Genomic DNA, 13,345 nt, shown 5'->3' with positions numbered 1-13,345 from the left:
TTGGGGAAGTTTGCCAAAAACTTCAAAAGGTTTTGGACACTTGGCTAAAAAGGATCACAGATCATTATGAAACAATACTTAATTATCCACTTAATTATCCAAAGTGACAATAAAAGATTTCAAGAGCAAATGCAATAAGTTACATACTTCTGAGCCAAACTTTGCTCTTTTAATATTGAGAAGACTCAGTTTACTTAAGTAATCAAAGACCTGATAATAAAGATATAAAACACAAAAAATTATTTTGATAAAACACAAAATCTTTGCTTTCCAGGCAGGTTATTTTAAAGATAAAGAAAAAACTTTGTTTAAATTTCTTATTAAGAGTAGATCTCATTTATTAGTAAATCTAATAAAACTTTGTCCTTTTAACAGAGGAAAGAAAATTAAGTTTTAGTTTTACATAAGTATACTACTGGTATTAAAGCTTATTTTAAAACACTTATAATAACAATTTAATTTTTAGCCAACTTGACCACACAAGATTTCCTCATTTTCCTTCTCTTTTTCTGTTTCTCTCTTTCATTCTTCTTAACTTCCTATATCCATAGTTTGTCCTTTTTTTTTTCTTCCCATTTTGAAATAACTAGTTTTACTTTAGAGCAAAATCACTTTTATTTCCCTCAACAAAATGTATCTCCACACTTCATACCCTTTTAACCAAAAAAAAAAACAAAAAAACTCCAAAACATATCCAATTTTCCTTGCATACAGAGTTGTTTCTTATTATTTTTAATTGCATATATTAGAATTCTTAACCCTTAGAAAACTTAATTTATAGTGAAAACTTAGTAAGCAGTTGTGAACTATTCCACTAGCATTCTTTAGATTAGCAAATTTGTGAATACATTTCATAATTTTTAGAAATACATGCTTCTTCATAGTAAAATTTTTAATGTGGCACAAACCATATATACTAATAGAGCCAAATATCTTTAGTTCCTCTGCAAAAGGAAACCAAAAGTAGGTAAAAATCTACGTTCAGTAATTAATGTTTTAGTATTTTATATTATTTAGAAGTGATCTAGATATTCAATGAACTTCTAACATTTAATTTAGCAAAATGCTAAGGGTGTAAGTTATTAAAGAGAGACTAAGTACACATACCATAAAATATAATTATTGCAGAAAAAAGTTTACCTAAAAATTCTTATCCCACTTACATCTATCTAAATCACTTGCTCCCAACTATTATGTTTAGATTACCCATGAAAACTTCATGAGACATTAGACAAAGTCAGCCATCACCCCAAGCTTTTTTTTTTTTTTAATTTTTTGCTGACAAATTTTGTAACAGAGATAACATGGACTTATTTGACTAATAAACCCATGTAGAATAAAATTTGTGTGCCTGTATTATATTCAGTGTAATTCTAGACACATTCTATTTTAATTAAACCAGCAACTTTAAATTAACTTTGATACAAAATATTTTCCCAGGATATATAAAACAGAAAAACATTTGGATTAGCCTCTATTATATTTTTGAGACTTTCTATGAAGACTAAATTTATATAAATGCTTGTTTGTTTAAGCCAGCTAAATAGAACTCTTTTGTAAATGAGTTTTAGCAATACCATACATCTTTAACACACGTATATGTAGATACACACGAACATACAGATGGATGCAGAGACCTTATCACATCTGTTTTACTAGTTAGTAAAAGAGTTGAATTTAAGTTGTTTTTTTTGGTCCTAAATTTCAAATGACCTTTCCCCTTTATTTTTTTCTTCTGATAAAACTTACCTCCCTGAAGTTTGTACTTTAACATTTACATCTCAGAGGCACAGGGAAAGAATGCAAGTTATAAGCCTTTTAAGATAAAATAGGGGCGGTTTGGAGATTGGTAAAAGGAATAGGTGAACTTTGAATCGCCTCTAGAGCTGCATATCTAGATTTGTAAGATGAAAAGAATTGCTCTTGATTCCTCAAGGAATTGGTTTGAAACCTAAATGACATCATCAATAGCTTGTCAGTTTTCAGCCTGTTTAAATGGTAAATGTTTCTGGCAGTATTAAAGAACTCCATGGACCCAAGAGGTATCCTCAAAGAAGGTGCAAAGGTTACTACCTTTCTAGGATCCAGAGTTACCCCCAAAGATAGCGAAAGGAAAAAACTGACAGCCTGCTTGCCCTAGGTAGGCAGAAAGCCAAGCTAAGCTCTTATTTTATTAATAAAAGGTAACTAATTAATAGTTTCTTCAGAGTGGAGAGGCAATTCAGACAGAAGATTACCAGAATGAATATTCAAATAAAGGAGGATGGAGGGGAGCAGTAGGAATTATGTCAGTCCTATAGTCTTTTTTGGGCACTATTTTGGAAATTTTAAGTCTTTTGGAGGCTTCTGCATGCCCATTAAAATAGGTATTCCTTGATTTTAAGTGCAATTCTTTTTTTTTTTTTTTTTTTTTTTGTGGTACGCGGGGCTCTCACTGTTGTGGCCTCTCCCGCTGCGGAGCACAGGCTCCGGACGTGCAGGCTCAACGGCCATGGCTCATGGGCCCAGCTGCTCCGCGGCACGTGGGATCTTCCCGGACCGGGGCATGAACCCGTGTCCCCTGCATCGGCAGGTGGACTCTCAGCCACTGCGCCACCAGGGAAGCCCTAAGTGCAACTCTTAAATGCTTTTATGTAATTGGAACGTTTGCTAGGACCCTTAGCAGCAAATGGAGTTCAACTTCCATTACTTTCTGTTCAGCCATATTTGGGACCTCAGTCTGATGGTTACCAAGCCAAGTTCTTATGCACAAAATTCTAGGTTGTCTTTAGTAAAATTTTGGCCATTTTTTGTAGGTATTTATAGCTCCTGAGACATAGTTTTTAGACATAAAATAAGCAGGTATGCGGGAAGGTGGTACACTCAACTCTTTAGAGTTTATGGATCTCATTAGCTATGCTGAACTAATACCTAAAAGGGCTGTGCCACTGACTTGGGGATTGTGCATTGTTTTACCATGTATTGTACCTTGTTGCACAGAAATTTTCTTTAGGTTGGCAGGTGGTCTGTATCAGTCTAACCTGTTCTATGACCAACTTATCCTAATACAGGAGTCTTTGAGTTAGGTGGTGAGCATTCTAACAGCCCTTAAATGCTCCATCTGTACCCACCAAATTTTGCAGTTTTTTTGGGGGGGGGCTTCTGAGATCTCTGCTAGCAATAGCCCTTGTTACACAAAATAAGACAAACAAACACGTACACCTTAACACACCAGAGGTAACCAAGAGAATGTTGTGCACACCATCAGCAATTCCCAGCATGGATTAAGTCAACGGACTCCAGTAAATGGGGACTGTGGACTGGAACTAGGGAAAGGGATGCTATACAACCGAGGGGAACTTCAGACAGAACCAAGGCCTAGGGACTCAGATTCTGCATGGAACCATCAGCCAGCTCAAGTTGACCCACTGAGCCCTGGACTGGAAAGCCAAGTGGATCAGGAGCTAAACACAAACAGAGTGGAGCTCAGAGGGGTTTACCCCCAGCTCTTGGAAATGCCAAGAAGGACAGTGAACTTACAGTTTTTGAGGGGTACCACACCTGTGTTTCTCATTGTCCTCAAAGCTGTTGTAAGTCTCCTTCAATCCCACCACTGCCACCAAATTTGTTAACAAAAATTCAACTGAGGAAATTTAAGGATCCAATTGGCTTTAGTAAACAGTTAATGGATTGGGCATTAGCGACCTAGCAAGTAAAAGAACCTCCGCCAAGCTGTAGAAAAGGAGAGGTTATTAAAGACAGAAAGGAGGCGGAAAAAGGAAATTATTAGCAAAGAATGCATTGTTTCAGGCAAGGTTGCCCTCCTAAAGGGAACAAAAGGGCCTATTGGGCAGATTACCTCACTAGTTCTGATGAGGTAATTCCAGGTTGATTGGTAAAAGGTTGCATTTCTGGGCAGGGGTTGAGACTGTAATTAGGTTAGGTATTAAGTTTTGGTTTGTTGACATGGGGTTTAGCACAAGTGATCCCATTTTGGGCCTCTTGTTTCTTTTTCACAATGCAATATTTAGATTTTGGTTTCTAGGAGTTCATGGATCCCAGGAAACCCTTTCTTCCCCCTTTAGAAGCCCTACTTTAGGGTCTGTCTCACTCCTCAGGAGGGCTCTAGGATTAGGATTTTTTCCCCATAGAATTATGGATTCTGCCTTGAGAGGAACCTTAAAAGAATGTAAACCAATTGTTTGGGTGATATTTAAAAAAAAAAAAACAATTGCTTAAATGATACTTAAGTCCTTTTATGCTAGCCTGACATGTATTGTTTAAGCCTACTCTTTTTTTTTTACGGTACGCGGGCCTCTCTCTGCTGTGGCCTCCCCCGTCGCGGAGCACAGGCTCTGGACGCACAGGCTCAGCGGCCATGGTTCACAGGCCCAGCCACTCCGCGGCATGTGGGATCTTCCCGGACCGGGGCACAAACCCGTGTCCCCTGCATCGACAGGCGGACTCTCAACCACTGCGCCACCAGGGAAGCCCTGTTTAAGCCTATTCTTGAAAGCTTCCAGAGTTAGGAACTTGCTTTTTGAAGCAACTCTTTCTGTCTTGGGTAGCCCTAACCGTTAAATTCTTCCTCAAACTAAACCAAAATTAGTTTCTTGATTTTCATTCCTGGTCCTGTCCGACATGGCTTGAACAAGAGCAGACCATCTATCTCTTGATTGTGTCTGCTAAACTCTCCCACCCTCCATGAGTTTAAAGTCTTTTATTTTGAGGTTTAAGTCCTGAGGTTTCTGGGAAATCATCCTCCACCAATGTGAAAATCTCTGCATAAGCACTTCCCAATGACTTCTGAGAACCATCTTGAGAGAATCAGTAAGTTTCTGCTGAATGAATGAATTACTCAAGGGTTAATAAATTTGAGGAGTGCTGCATTGATTTCCTCTTCTAGGAGAGTCAGAACACACATTAGCATATTAAAAGTCCTGAGAAGGGCTTCCCTGGTGGCGCAGTGGTTGGGAGTCCGCCTGCCGATGCAGGGGACACGGGTTCGTGCCCCGGTCCGGGAGGATCTCACATGCCGCGGAGCGGCTGGGCCCGTGAGCCGTGGCCGCTGAGCCTGCGTGTCCGGAGCCTGTGCTCCGCAACGGGAGAGGCCACAACAGTGAGAGGCCCACGGTACCGCAAAAAACAAAACAAAACAAAACAAACAAACAAAAAAAAAAGTCCTGAGAAGTCCTGCAGCAAAAACTTTTCCATGGCTCTATTATCCTGAAAAGTAAGTTTTTGCTGACACTAGATTAAGAACTGCTGCTCTGTAAGCGTTTTTTCAAGGAACATAGGGAATGAATCTTAAGAGAGCTAATTATCCCCCAATTAATTTTCCTTCTTTTTTTTTCCCTACACAGCCTCTTGATTTTGAAGCAGTAGATGTTTACAATATTGTGTTCCAAGCAGAAAACCCGGAGCCTCTGGTGCTTGATGTACAGTACAATGCCAGCTCTTCTGCTACATTCAGACTTATTGTGACAAATGTGAATGAAGCACCGCAATTTTCCCAACAACTATACCAAGCAAAAGTCAGAGAGGATGTGGCTAAAGGCACTAAAGTGGGCAACGTGACTGCCAAGGATCCGGAAGGTCTGGACATAAGGTAGACGAGAGCAGTGCTGGGCAGGCCTAGCCGTGCGCTGTGACCACAGATGGTGGGGAGGAGGAAGGGCTGGGAAGGGCAGAGAAACTGGCCTGACTCCAGGACTCTCCCCTAAGGGAGCAGCCAGCAATCTGAGGCCATGTCTCAGTGCACTTGGTGAATCTGCCCTTGGTTCTGGCAGGTGCCAATACCCTGGGCAGTGCCAATACCCTGCCAATACCCTGATCAGTGAGAATCCAGGCTCGGGCAAGCGGGAAGCGGGTCAGATTCCACCCCAACCTGCCTACTGCAGGTCCCAGCTGAGAGCTGGTGAGTTCAGGAGGTGGGGTCTAGAGACTGGGCTGTCCAAAGCTAGGCCCTCTGTCTGGACCAGTCGTGGGACCAGGGTCTGGGGAAGAGTTCCAGCCCCTAAGGCGGACTGGAGTTCTAAACAGGAGAATAAAGCAAAAACCTGACTCAGCAGACTCAGCCACCTGACAAGGTGAAGGGAATCTTCTCAAAGGGGGTCGTATAGGATCCTCAGCTTTGCAGAGAGCAGGTCTGGGGCAACAAGACTCATTCCAGAACTCAGCCCTGGAGAGATGAGTACATGGGCTGAGAAGGTTAAACAAGATGTGTAACTCTTTCTACGTTAGCAATTCTCAATCTTTTTTTTTTTTCAGTGCAATAGAACCCACACAGATTTGCCTTAAATATGTACAATGATAATTAATTTTTCTAAGATAACATATGTATGCGTATGTATCCATATCTGTATCAATATCTATAATCTTTTTAAGATCATCTAGTTAATAAGCACACAGATAGGACTTGAACCCGGATCTTTTGCTTCTATTGTAGAACATCAGTCCTACTGTCCATGGCATGACAAATATTTTAGCATGACTTAAAACCCATGCATGTGGTTATGAATGACAATTCCTTAAGTGCCTCTAAACATTTAAGGGGAGTTTTGCCTCCCATTGAGCGATCATTTAGGCAATTGGAATCAGTTCCAAGACCTTTTTCTTATTGTCTGTCTGAGTAAAGATCCCACCCACTGTTTTGCTCTGCAAGCACTTGTCAACTTCATAAAGACAAATATGAGGGCTTCCCTGGTGGCACAGTGATTGAGAGTCCGCTTGCCGATGCAGGGGACACGGGTTCGTGCCCCGGTCCGGGAGGATCCCACATGCTGCGGAGCGGCTGGGCCTGTGAGCCATGGCCGCTGAGCCTGTGCGTCCGGAGCCTGTGCCCCGCAGCGGGAGAGGCCACGACAGTGAGAAGCCTGCATACAGCAAAAAAAAAAGACAAATATGAGAAAGGAAAGAAGACTTGGGTTGTACTGTATGGATAGTGTAGATACTGCTCCATACATCAGTCACTAATTATGATGGGGCACAAAATGTTCCTAATTTAACAACCATTTATTGTTTAACAAATGCTTCTCTCTCCCTTATGAGAATGCTATGAAAGTTATTAGTCAGAGACAAGTGAGTAAAAATTTGAGTTTATGAGTGGAGAAATCAAAGGCATTTAAGATCATTCCTCAGATGGATCCAGGAAAAGATATAACGTGTGTACTATTAAGTTAAAATCAGGAAGATGAGAAAGAAGACTGAGAAAGGGGGTGTCCTGTAAGAGACAAATGAAAACAGTACTTCATGAATGAGGATGATCAATAGATCGAATGCTAGTAATGAGTCAGTTAAGAATTAAGGATGACTGCAAAGCTGCCAAAGCCGGAGCAGTTTAATTCTTTTCTTTTCTTCAGGTCCATAAACTTAGAATCCATTAGCACCCAGTGGCTCCTAATCCAATGTATCAGTAAATATTAGAGATTCTTTCATTGAAATATATCCAGAATCCACCTGCTTCTCACCACTTCTGCAATGGTCCAGGTCCCCATAATCATCTCCTCCACCCCTCCCTGAGTCCATTCACGGCAATCAGAGTGTAGGTGTTTAAAAAAATAAATCAGATCATGTGAGTCCTCTGAAAACCTTCCAGAGGGTGTCTGTCTCACTCAGAAATCCCGACTACATAGGAATTTTTAATTCACCGACCATACACATAACCTAACACAGTGCTTGGCATATAGAGTATTCTAACACTGGGGAAAAATTAATTTGAACTAACACATTATAACTTCTTAATCATTCTCCTACTACTGGACATGTAGGTTGCTTCCAGTATTTTTTTTTAAAATTCTAGAAAAGTTTTGAATGTATGTATATAATTCTTTTTCTTAACTTCTATTCAATTGTTTTTTATTTGGAGAACATTTCCAGAGGTGGGATTCTTTGACCTAAAGATATAGACATCCTTCTGGCTCTTAAGTATTGTTCCCAAAAGGCTATAGAAATTGGTTTTCCCGTGGTTCTAGGCTTGTCTCTCTCAAATTCACCTTTCATACACCTACCAATGAGTTCCACTGAAGACACAAACATGACTAGGTCACCGTCCTGCTTACCACCATTCCCTGGCTGCCCACTGCTTCTCATGATTCAGCTCTTTCCAATCCCTCTGGCTTCATCTTTTGCCATCCACTGCGTCCTATTGATATGTTATCCCACCACTGCTGGAATGTCTGATGCCTCCACACCCTAAGCTACTCCTTGGCCTCTCAGCCTTAGTTCATACAATTCCTTCTGCTTAAAGCATCCTTCTTTGTCCTGCTTTATTTAACATCTACTCTTTCAGAAAGACTTCTCTGATTCCCTTTAATTTATTTGGGATTCCACATGGCCTCTTTGTATTCACCACATTTTACTGGAATTATCTGTCTCTGTGTCTGTCTCCTCCACTGGCCTAGAACCCCTTTGTGTAATCTCCTCTCTGATATTTGCTAAGCCCTCAATAGATGTCTGCTGAATGAGGAATTCACTGTGCCACCCACCAGTAGCCTCTGAGTATCCACCCATTCACACATTTCCACCAATGAGTGTTCAAGTTTTCTGAGAGGGGGCGGTTTGCTAATCAATTTTAAAAGATAATTCCAGGTTGTTTTAATTGAAATTCTTTGATTGCCAGAAAAGTTTAACTTTTTTTCTGCTAGAGTTTGTGATGATACCTTTTCTTTTTTTTTTTTTTTTTTGCGATACGCCGGCCTCTCACTGTTGTGGCCTCCCCCGTCGCAGAGCACAGGCTCTGGACGCGCAGGCTCAGCGGCCATCGCTCACTGGCCCAGCCGCTCCGCGGCATGTGGGATTCTCCCGGACCGGGGCACGAACCCGTGTCCCCTGCATCGGCAGGCGGACTCTCAACCACTGCGCCACCAGGGAAGCCCCCTCGATACCTTTTCTTTTAAAACAATTACAAAAACCACTTTGTAAGGATGAACAAATCCTCCCTTTGAAGGCAGATGGTATGCAAATAAAGCAGTAATAATATTAGATCATGTTTCTTTAAATATGTTGTCAGTAATATGCAAGGGATAGTGCTGATATAATGGCATAGTGATGCATAAACTATCTTTACGTTTTCATGCAGAGTAATGTGGGCTTCCTTTTGCTCTTTTCTCTTACTAAAGTTATTCATTAAGAGGTGACAAGAGAGGTTGGCTAAAAATTGACCCCGTCACCGGCGAGATCTTTAGTGTGGCTCCGTTGGACAGGGAAGCTGAAAGTCTGTATCGGGTACAAGTGGTGGCAACAGAAGTAGGTGAGCCTAAATAGATAAATAAATTTAAAACATAATAAATAAAAGGTAACACAAATGATTAGGGGCTACATCAGTAGAAATGGGAAGGAGGGTGAGGTGGGTGGGAAACTGGATCAAATTGTCAGAATATCTTACAGTGGAAAAATGAAAAGGGTACAAAAGTGGAGAGAAGTGCTCACACCTTCTTGGCTTTGTTCAAGATGAGAACCCCCGTGCCCGGTAGCAGGGCTCTTTCAGGCAGGGATGCACCTGGAGGCTGGCTAGGCTTCAGGGCTGCTGCTCACTCTGTGGTGTCCTGAAGGGACCACAGCTTCTAGGAAGGTTCCTGTGTCCCCACTGAGCTACCTCCCTTCCTCCAAAGTGGCTGTGGGTTTCTAGGGAGCAGGGTCAAACCACTGACCTGCCTACCTAGACTATTACTTGCTCCTTCAGGCTTAAATTGCAGTGACCGAGGTCTCATCCTTTTGAAACATAAAATGTTTTGTTCAATATTCTCAACTTTATATATGCCAGAATCACCCAGGAGCTTGTTCAATACAGATAGGAATTCACCTTGCAGATTCTGAGTTGGTAGATTTGGGTGGCCCTAGATAACTGTTTTGATGAAACCAGGTGAACTTTTGAAAGGAAAGATTTATTGTAAAGATAAGCCAAGGAAGTTTGAATCTTATATAGCTATAAAAATAAACTCACAGGAATATTATGCTTACCAGTGATAAGGCTCGTGATGAAAACACTGAGTTTCTTTACGTTTAAATGGAATTTTCCAACTTGGAGTCGGGATTCTGTTGATCTTATGCTGGTCAGAGCCTCTAATGAGACAATAAATATATCTGCCTGGCTTACCAAAAAATTAGAATTGAACAGATTATGACTAAGTAAATATAGTTTTATACCAAAGAAGGAAACTTTCAAAATGTGAAGCCCAGGGTTGGGAGCTGGAATGCGGAACATTCCAACAGGTGGGAATCATGAAAATGGTCCCTGTCTGTGAAAAGATGAAGAAAAACAAAAGTACTGCAGTCACGTTAAACCAGTGAGGGTAGACATGCAGAAGCATGTGTCGAACTTGGAATGGTGGTGTGTGAGTGGACGGGCCTCGCTGAGGCAGGTCGGGGACTGGCTCTCTCTCTTCCTCCTAGTTGATGTGCTTCTAGCACATACCACTATCACACTCCATAAATTTAACTCTCTATTTAAAAGTTCCTGATTTAATCAGCAGGAAGTTTCTGGCTAAGCCTTTGTGCTGTGCCTTCCACTAAAATGTACTGTGGGGTCAGCGCTTCGCTTTGGATGTGTCCTAAAGGCCTCTCACATTTTAGAAGTTTCATGAATCGAAACCAGGGTTCAAAACCCTGCTCTGTTTGCAGTTGTTGGCCCTGAAATGATACACATTGATGAAATGACTTCCTCCTTTGGTTAAGGAGACAGCCGACAAGAAAAGCAGGCAAGTAGTGTTTACTGGAATTGAAGCAGGTCGGAGTCAGAAATTGTAGAAACATCAGGGAGAATGAGAACAGTAAGTGTTTACGTTGTACTGACCATCCTGTTCTAAGCACTTACCCCTCATACAACACTATGGGGTAGGTACTATTATTGACCGTATTTGATGTATGAAGAAACCAAGGTACTGAGAAGTAACTTGCCCATGATCACACAGTTACCAATTGTTCAGGCTACAGAGGTCAAAATTTTCTCCAGGATACCACAGCAAATAACAATTGTACAGCTCTGTACGATTTTCTAAGAATACATGTCAGATCCTCATAAAGTCACGTTTTACAGCTGAAGAAATGAGCCTTAGAAAACTTAATGAACATGCCTAAGTCAGTGTTGAGCGACTAAAGGTGTGGGCTCTAGAGTCAGATCCCCTGGGTTGGAAGCCTCTCTACCGCTATGTGACCTTGGGCAAGTCACACAACTTCTCTGAACCTCAGTCTTCTCATCTGTAAATGTACACCAGTGTTGTTTGGAAGTAATGTATATAAAATGTTAGCACATAATTCTCATCATCAAGACTTTCTAAGCAGAAAATGAAACTAGGTCTGAATTGTAAATTTTTTTTTTAAAGAAAAGGAAATATCCTTTCTTACTGAGAGGAGAATGAGAAAGCAGATACCATCTTTCAATGATTCAATTTCTTAGGTGGATCCTCCTTGAGTTCCACGGCGCAATTCCACCTGACCCTCATGGATGTGAACGACAACCCGCCGCGGCTGGTCAAGGAGTACACAGGCTTGTTCTTCTGCTATCCCCCTAAAGCACCCGGAAGTCTCATTTTCGAGGCCACTGATGATGATCAGCAGTCATTTCGGGGTCGACACTTTACATTTTCCCTTGGCAGTGAAAGCTTACAAAAAGACTGGGAAGTTTCCAAAATCAATGGTGAGTTGTCAAAAGAACATCGAGAAAAACACTGATGGGCAATGGAATGAGTTTTTATTTGCCTTGGTATGCATGCAGCACTCAGCACAGAGCTTTCTTCCACGCTCCAGGAAGGAAGTTCATGCTGTGGAAACTTGCACAGGCAAGCTCTCCAGAGGGTTAAAAGCCCCCGGGGTTTGGAGGAAAGAAAGATTGTTAATACACAACATCTCTCTTAGTGTACATGAATAGTTGGGCAATCAGAGCAACATTGCAAAATTTCCAATGGCAGCTGAGAAACAGGTTTCATCATTATTTTTTATTAAATAAATTTATTTATTTTATTTATTTTTATTTTTGGCTGTGTTGGGTCTTCCTCGCTGCGCGGGCTTTCTCTAGTTGCGGCGAGGGGGGGCTACTCTTGGGTGCGGCGTGCGGGCTTCTCATTGCGGTGGCTTCTCTTGTTGCTGAGCATGGGCTCTAGGCATGAGGGCTTCCGTAGTTGTGGCGCACAGGCTCAGTAGTTGTGGCACGCGGGCTCTAGAGAGCAGGCTCAGTAGGGTGGCACATGGGCTTAGTTGCTCCACGGCATATGGGATCTTCCCGGACCAGGGCTTGAACCCGTGTCCCCTGCATTGGCAGGTGGATTCTTAACCACTGCGCGCTAGGGAAACCCGCTCATCATGATTTTTAAAAAGAGCTTTATTGAAATATAATTGACTTACAATTAACAGCACATATTTAAAGCATACAATTTTATAAAAATCAATATATGTATATACCATTGAAGCCATCAGCACAATCAGATAAGAACAGTTCCACCCCCCCCAAAGTTTTATTCATCCTCTGCTGCAATCCCTATTTTCCACCCCACACTGTCCATCCCTCACCCCCAGGTAATCACTGATCTGCTTCCCGTCACTATAGATTCGTTTGCATTTTCAAGAATTTTATCTAAATAAAATAACAGCATGTACTCTCTTTTTGTTTGGTGAATATCACTTAGTATACATATTTGGGGATTTCACCATGTTGTTGCATATATCAACACTTCACTCCTTTATATTGTAGAATAATATTCCATTGTATGACTAGATCATGATTTATTATTCATTAACATATTGATTATTACTTAAATTGCTTCCAATTTTTGCTATTTCAAATAAAGCTGCTCTGAAAATTTGTGAACAAGTGCTTCATAGGAGCTATGCTTTCATTTTTCTTGGTTAAATACCTACAAGTCATCCTATGGTAGCTATACGGTCAAATTTTTAAGAGAATATCAAATTGCTTCCCGAATATTCTGTAACATTTTACATTCTCACCAGTGAATGAGAATTCTAGTTGCTTAATATTCTTCCCAATGCTTGCTATGCTCAGTCTTTTTAATTTTAGCCATTGTAGTGGGAGTGTAGTATTTCATTATGTTTTTTTTTAATATGGTTATATGAGTTGTTAACATATTTATTGACTTGTTTTTTTTTTTAACGTCTTTATTGGAGTATAATTGCTTTACAGTGGTGTGTTAGTTTCTGCTTTATAACAAAGTGAATCAGTTATACATATACATATGTTCCCATATCTCTTCCCTCTTGGGTCTCTGTCCCTCCCACCCTCCCTATCCCACCTCTCTAGGTGGTCACAAAGCACTGAGCTGATCTCCCTGTGCTATGCAGCTGCTTCCCACTCGCTATCTATTTTACCTTTGGTAGTGTATATATGTCCATGCCACTCTCTCACTTTGTCACAGCT

General features: G+C 41.1%; 1 protein-coding gene across 1 annotated transcript in view; it reads left to right on the top strand.

Moving 5' to 3' along the window:
- CDH17 (cadherin 17) overlaps positions 1-13,345 on the top strand; it is a 98,690-nt gene that overhangs the window by 78,168 nt on the left and 7,177 nt on the right. The window contains exons 13-15 of the mRNA XM_065895095.1: positions 5,343-5,587; positions 9,099-9,229; positions 11,375-11,614. Of these exons, the coding sequence (XP_065751167.1) occupies positions 5,343-5,587; positions 9,099-9,229; positions 11,375-11,614 (616 nt within the window). The remainder of the gene's footprint in view (positions 1-5,342; positions 5,588-9,098; positions 9,230-11,374; positions 11,615-13,345) is intronic.

This window comes from Phocoena phocoena, chromosome 17 (assembly GCF_963924675.1).
Source record: "Phocoena phocoena chromosome 17, mPhoPho1.1, whole genome shotgun sequence".
NCBI classification, from domain to species: Eukaryota; Metazoa; Chordata; class Mammalia; order Artiodactyla; family Phocoenidae; genus Phocoena; species Phocoena phocoena.
The sequence above is the reverse complement of the archived record's forward strand: the minus strand, read 5'-3'. Positions and strand labels throughout refer to the sequence as shown.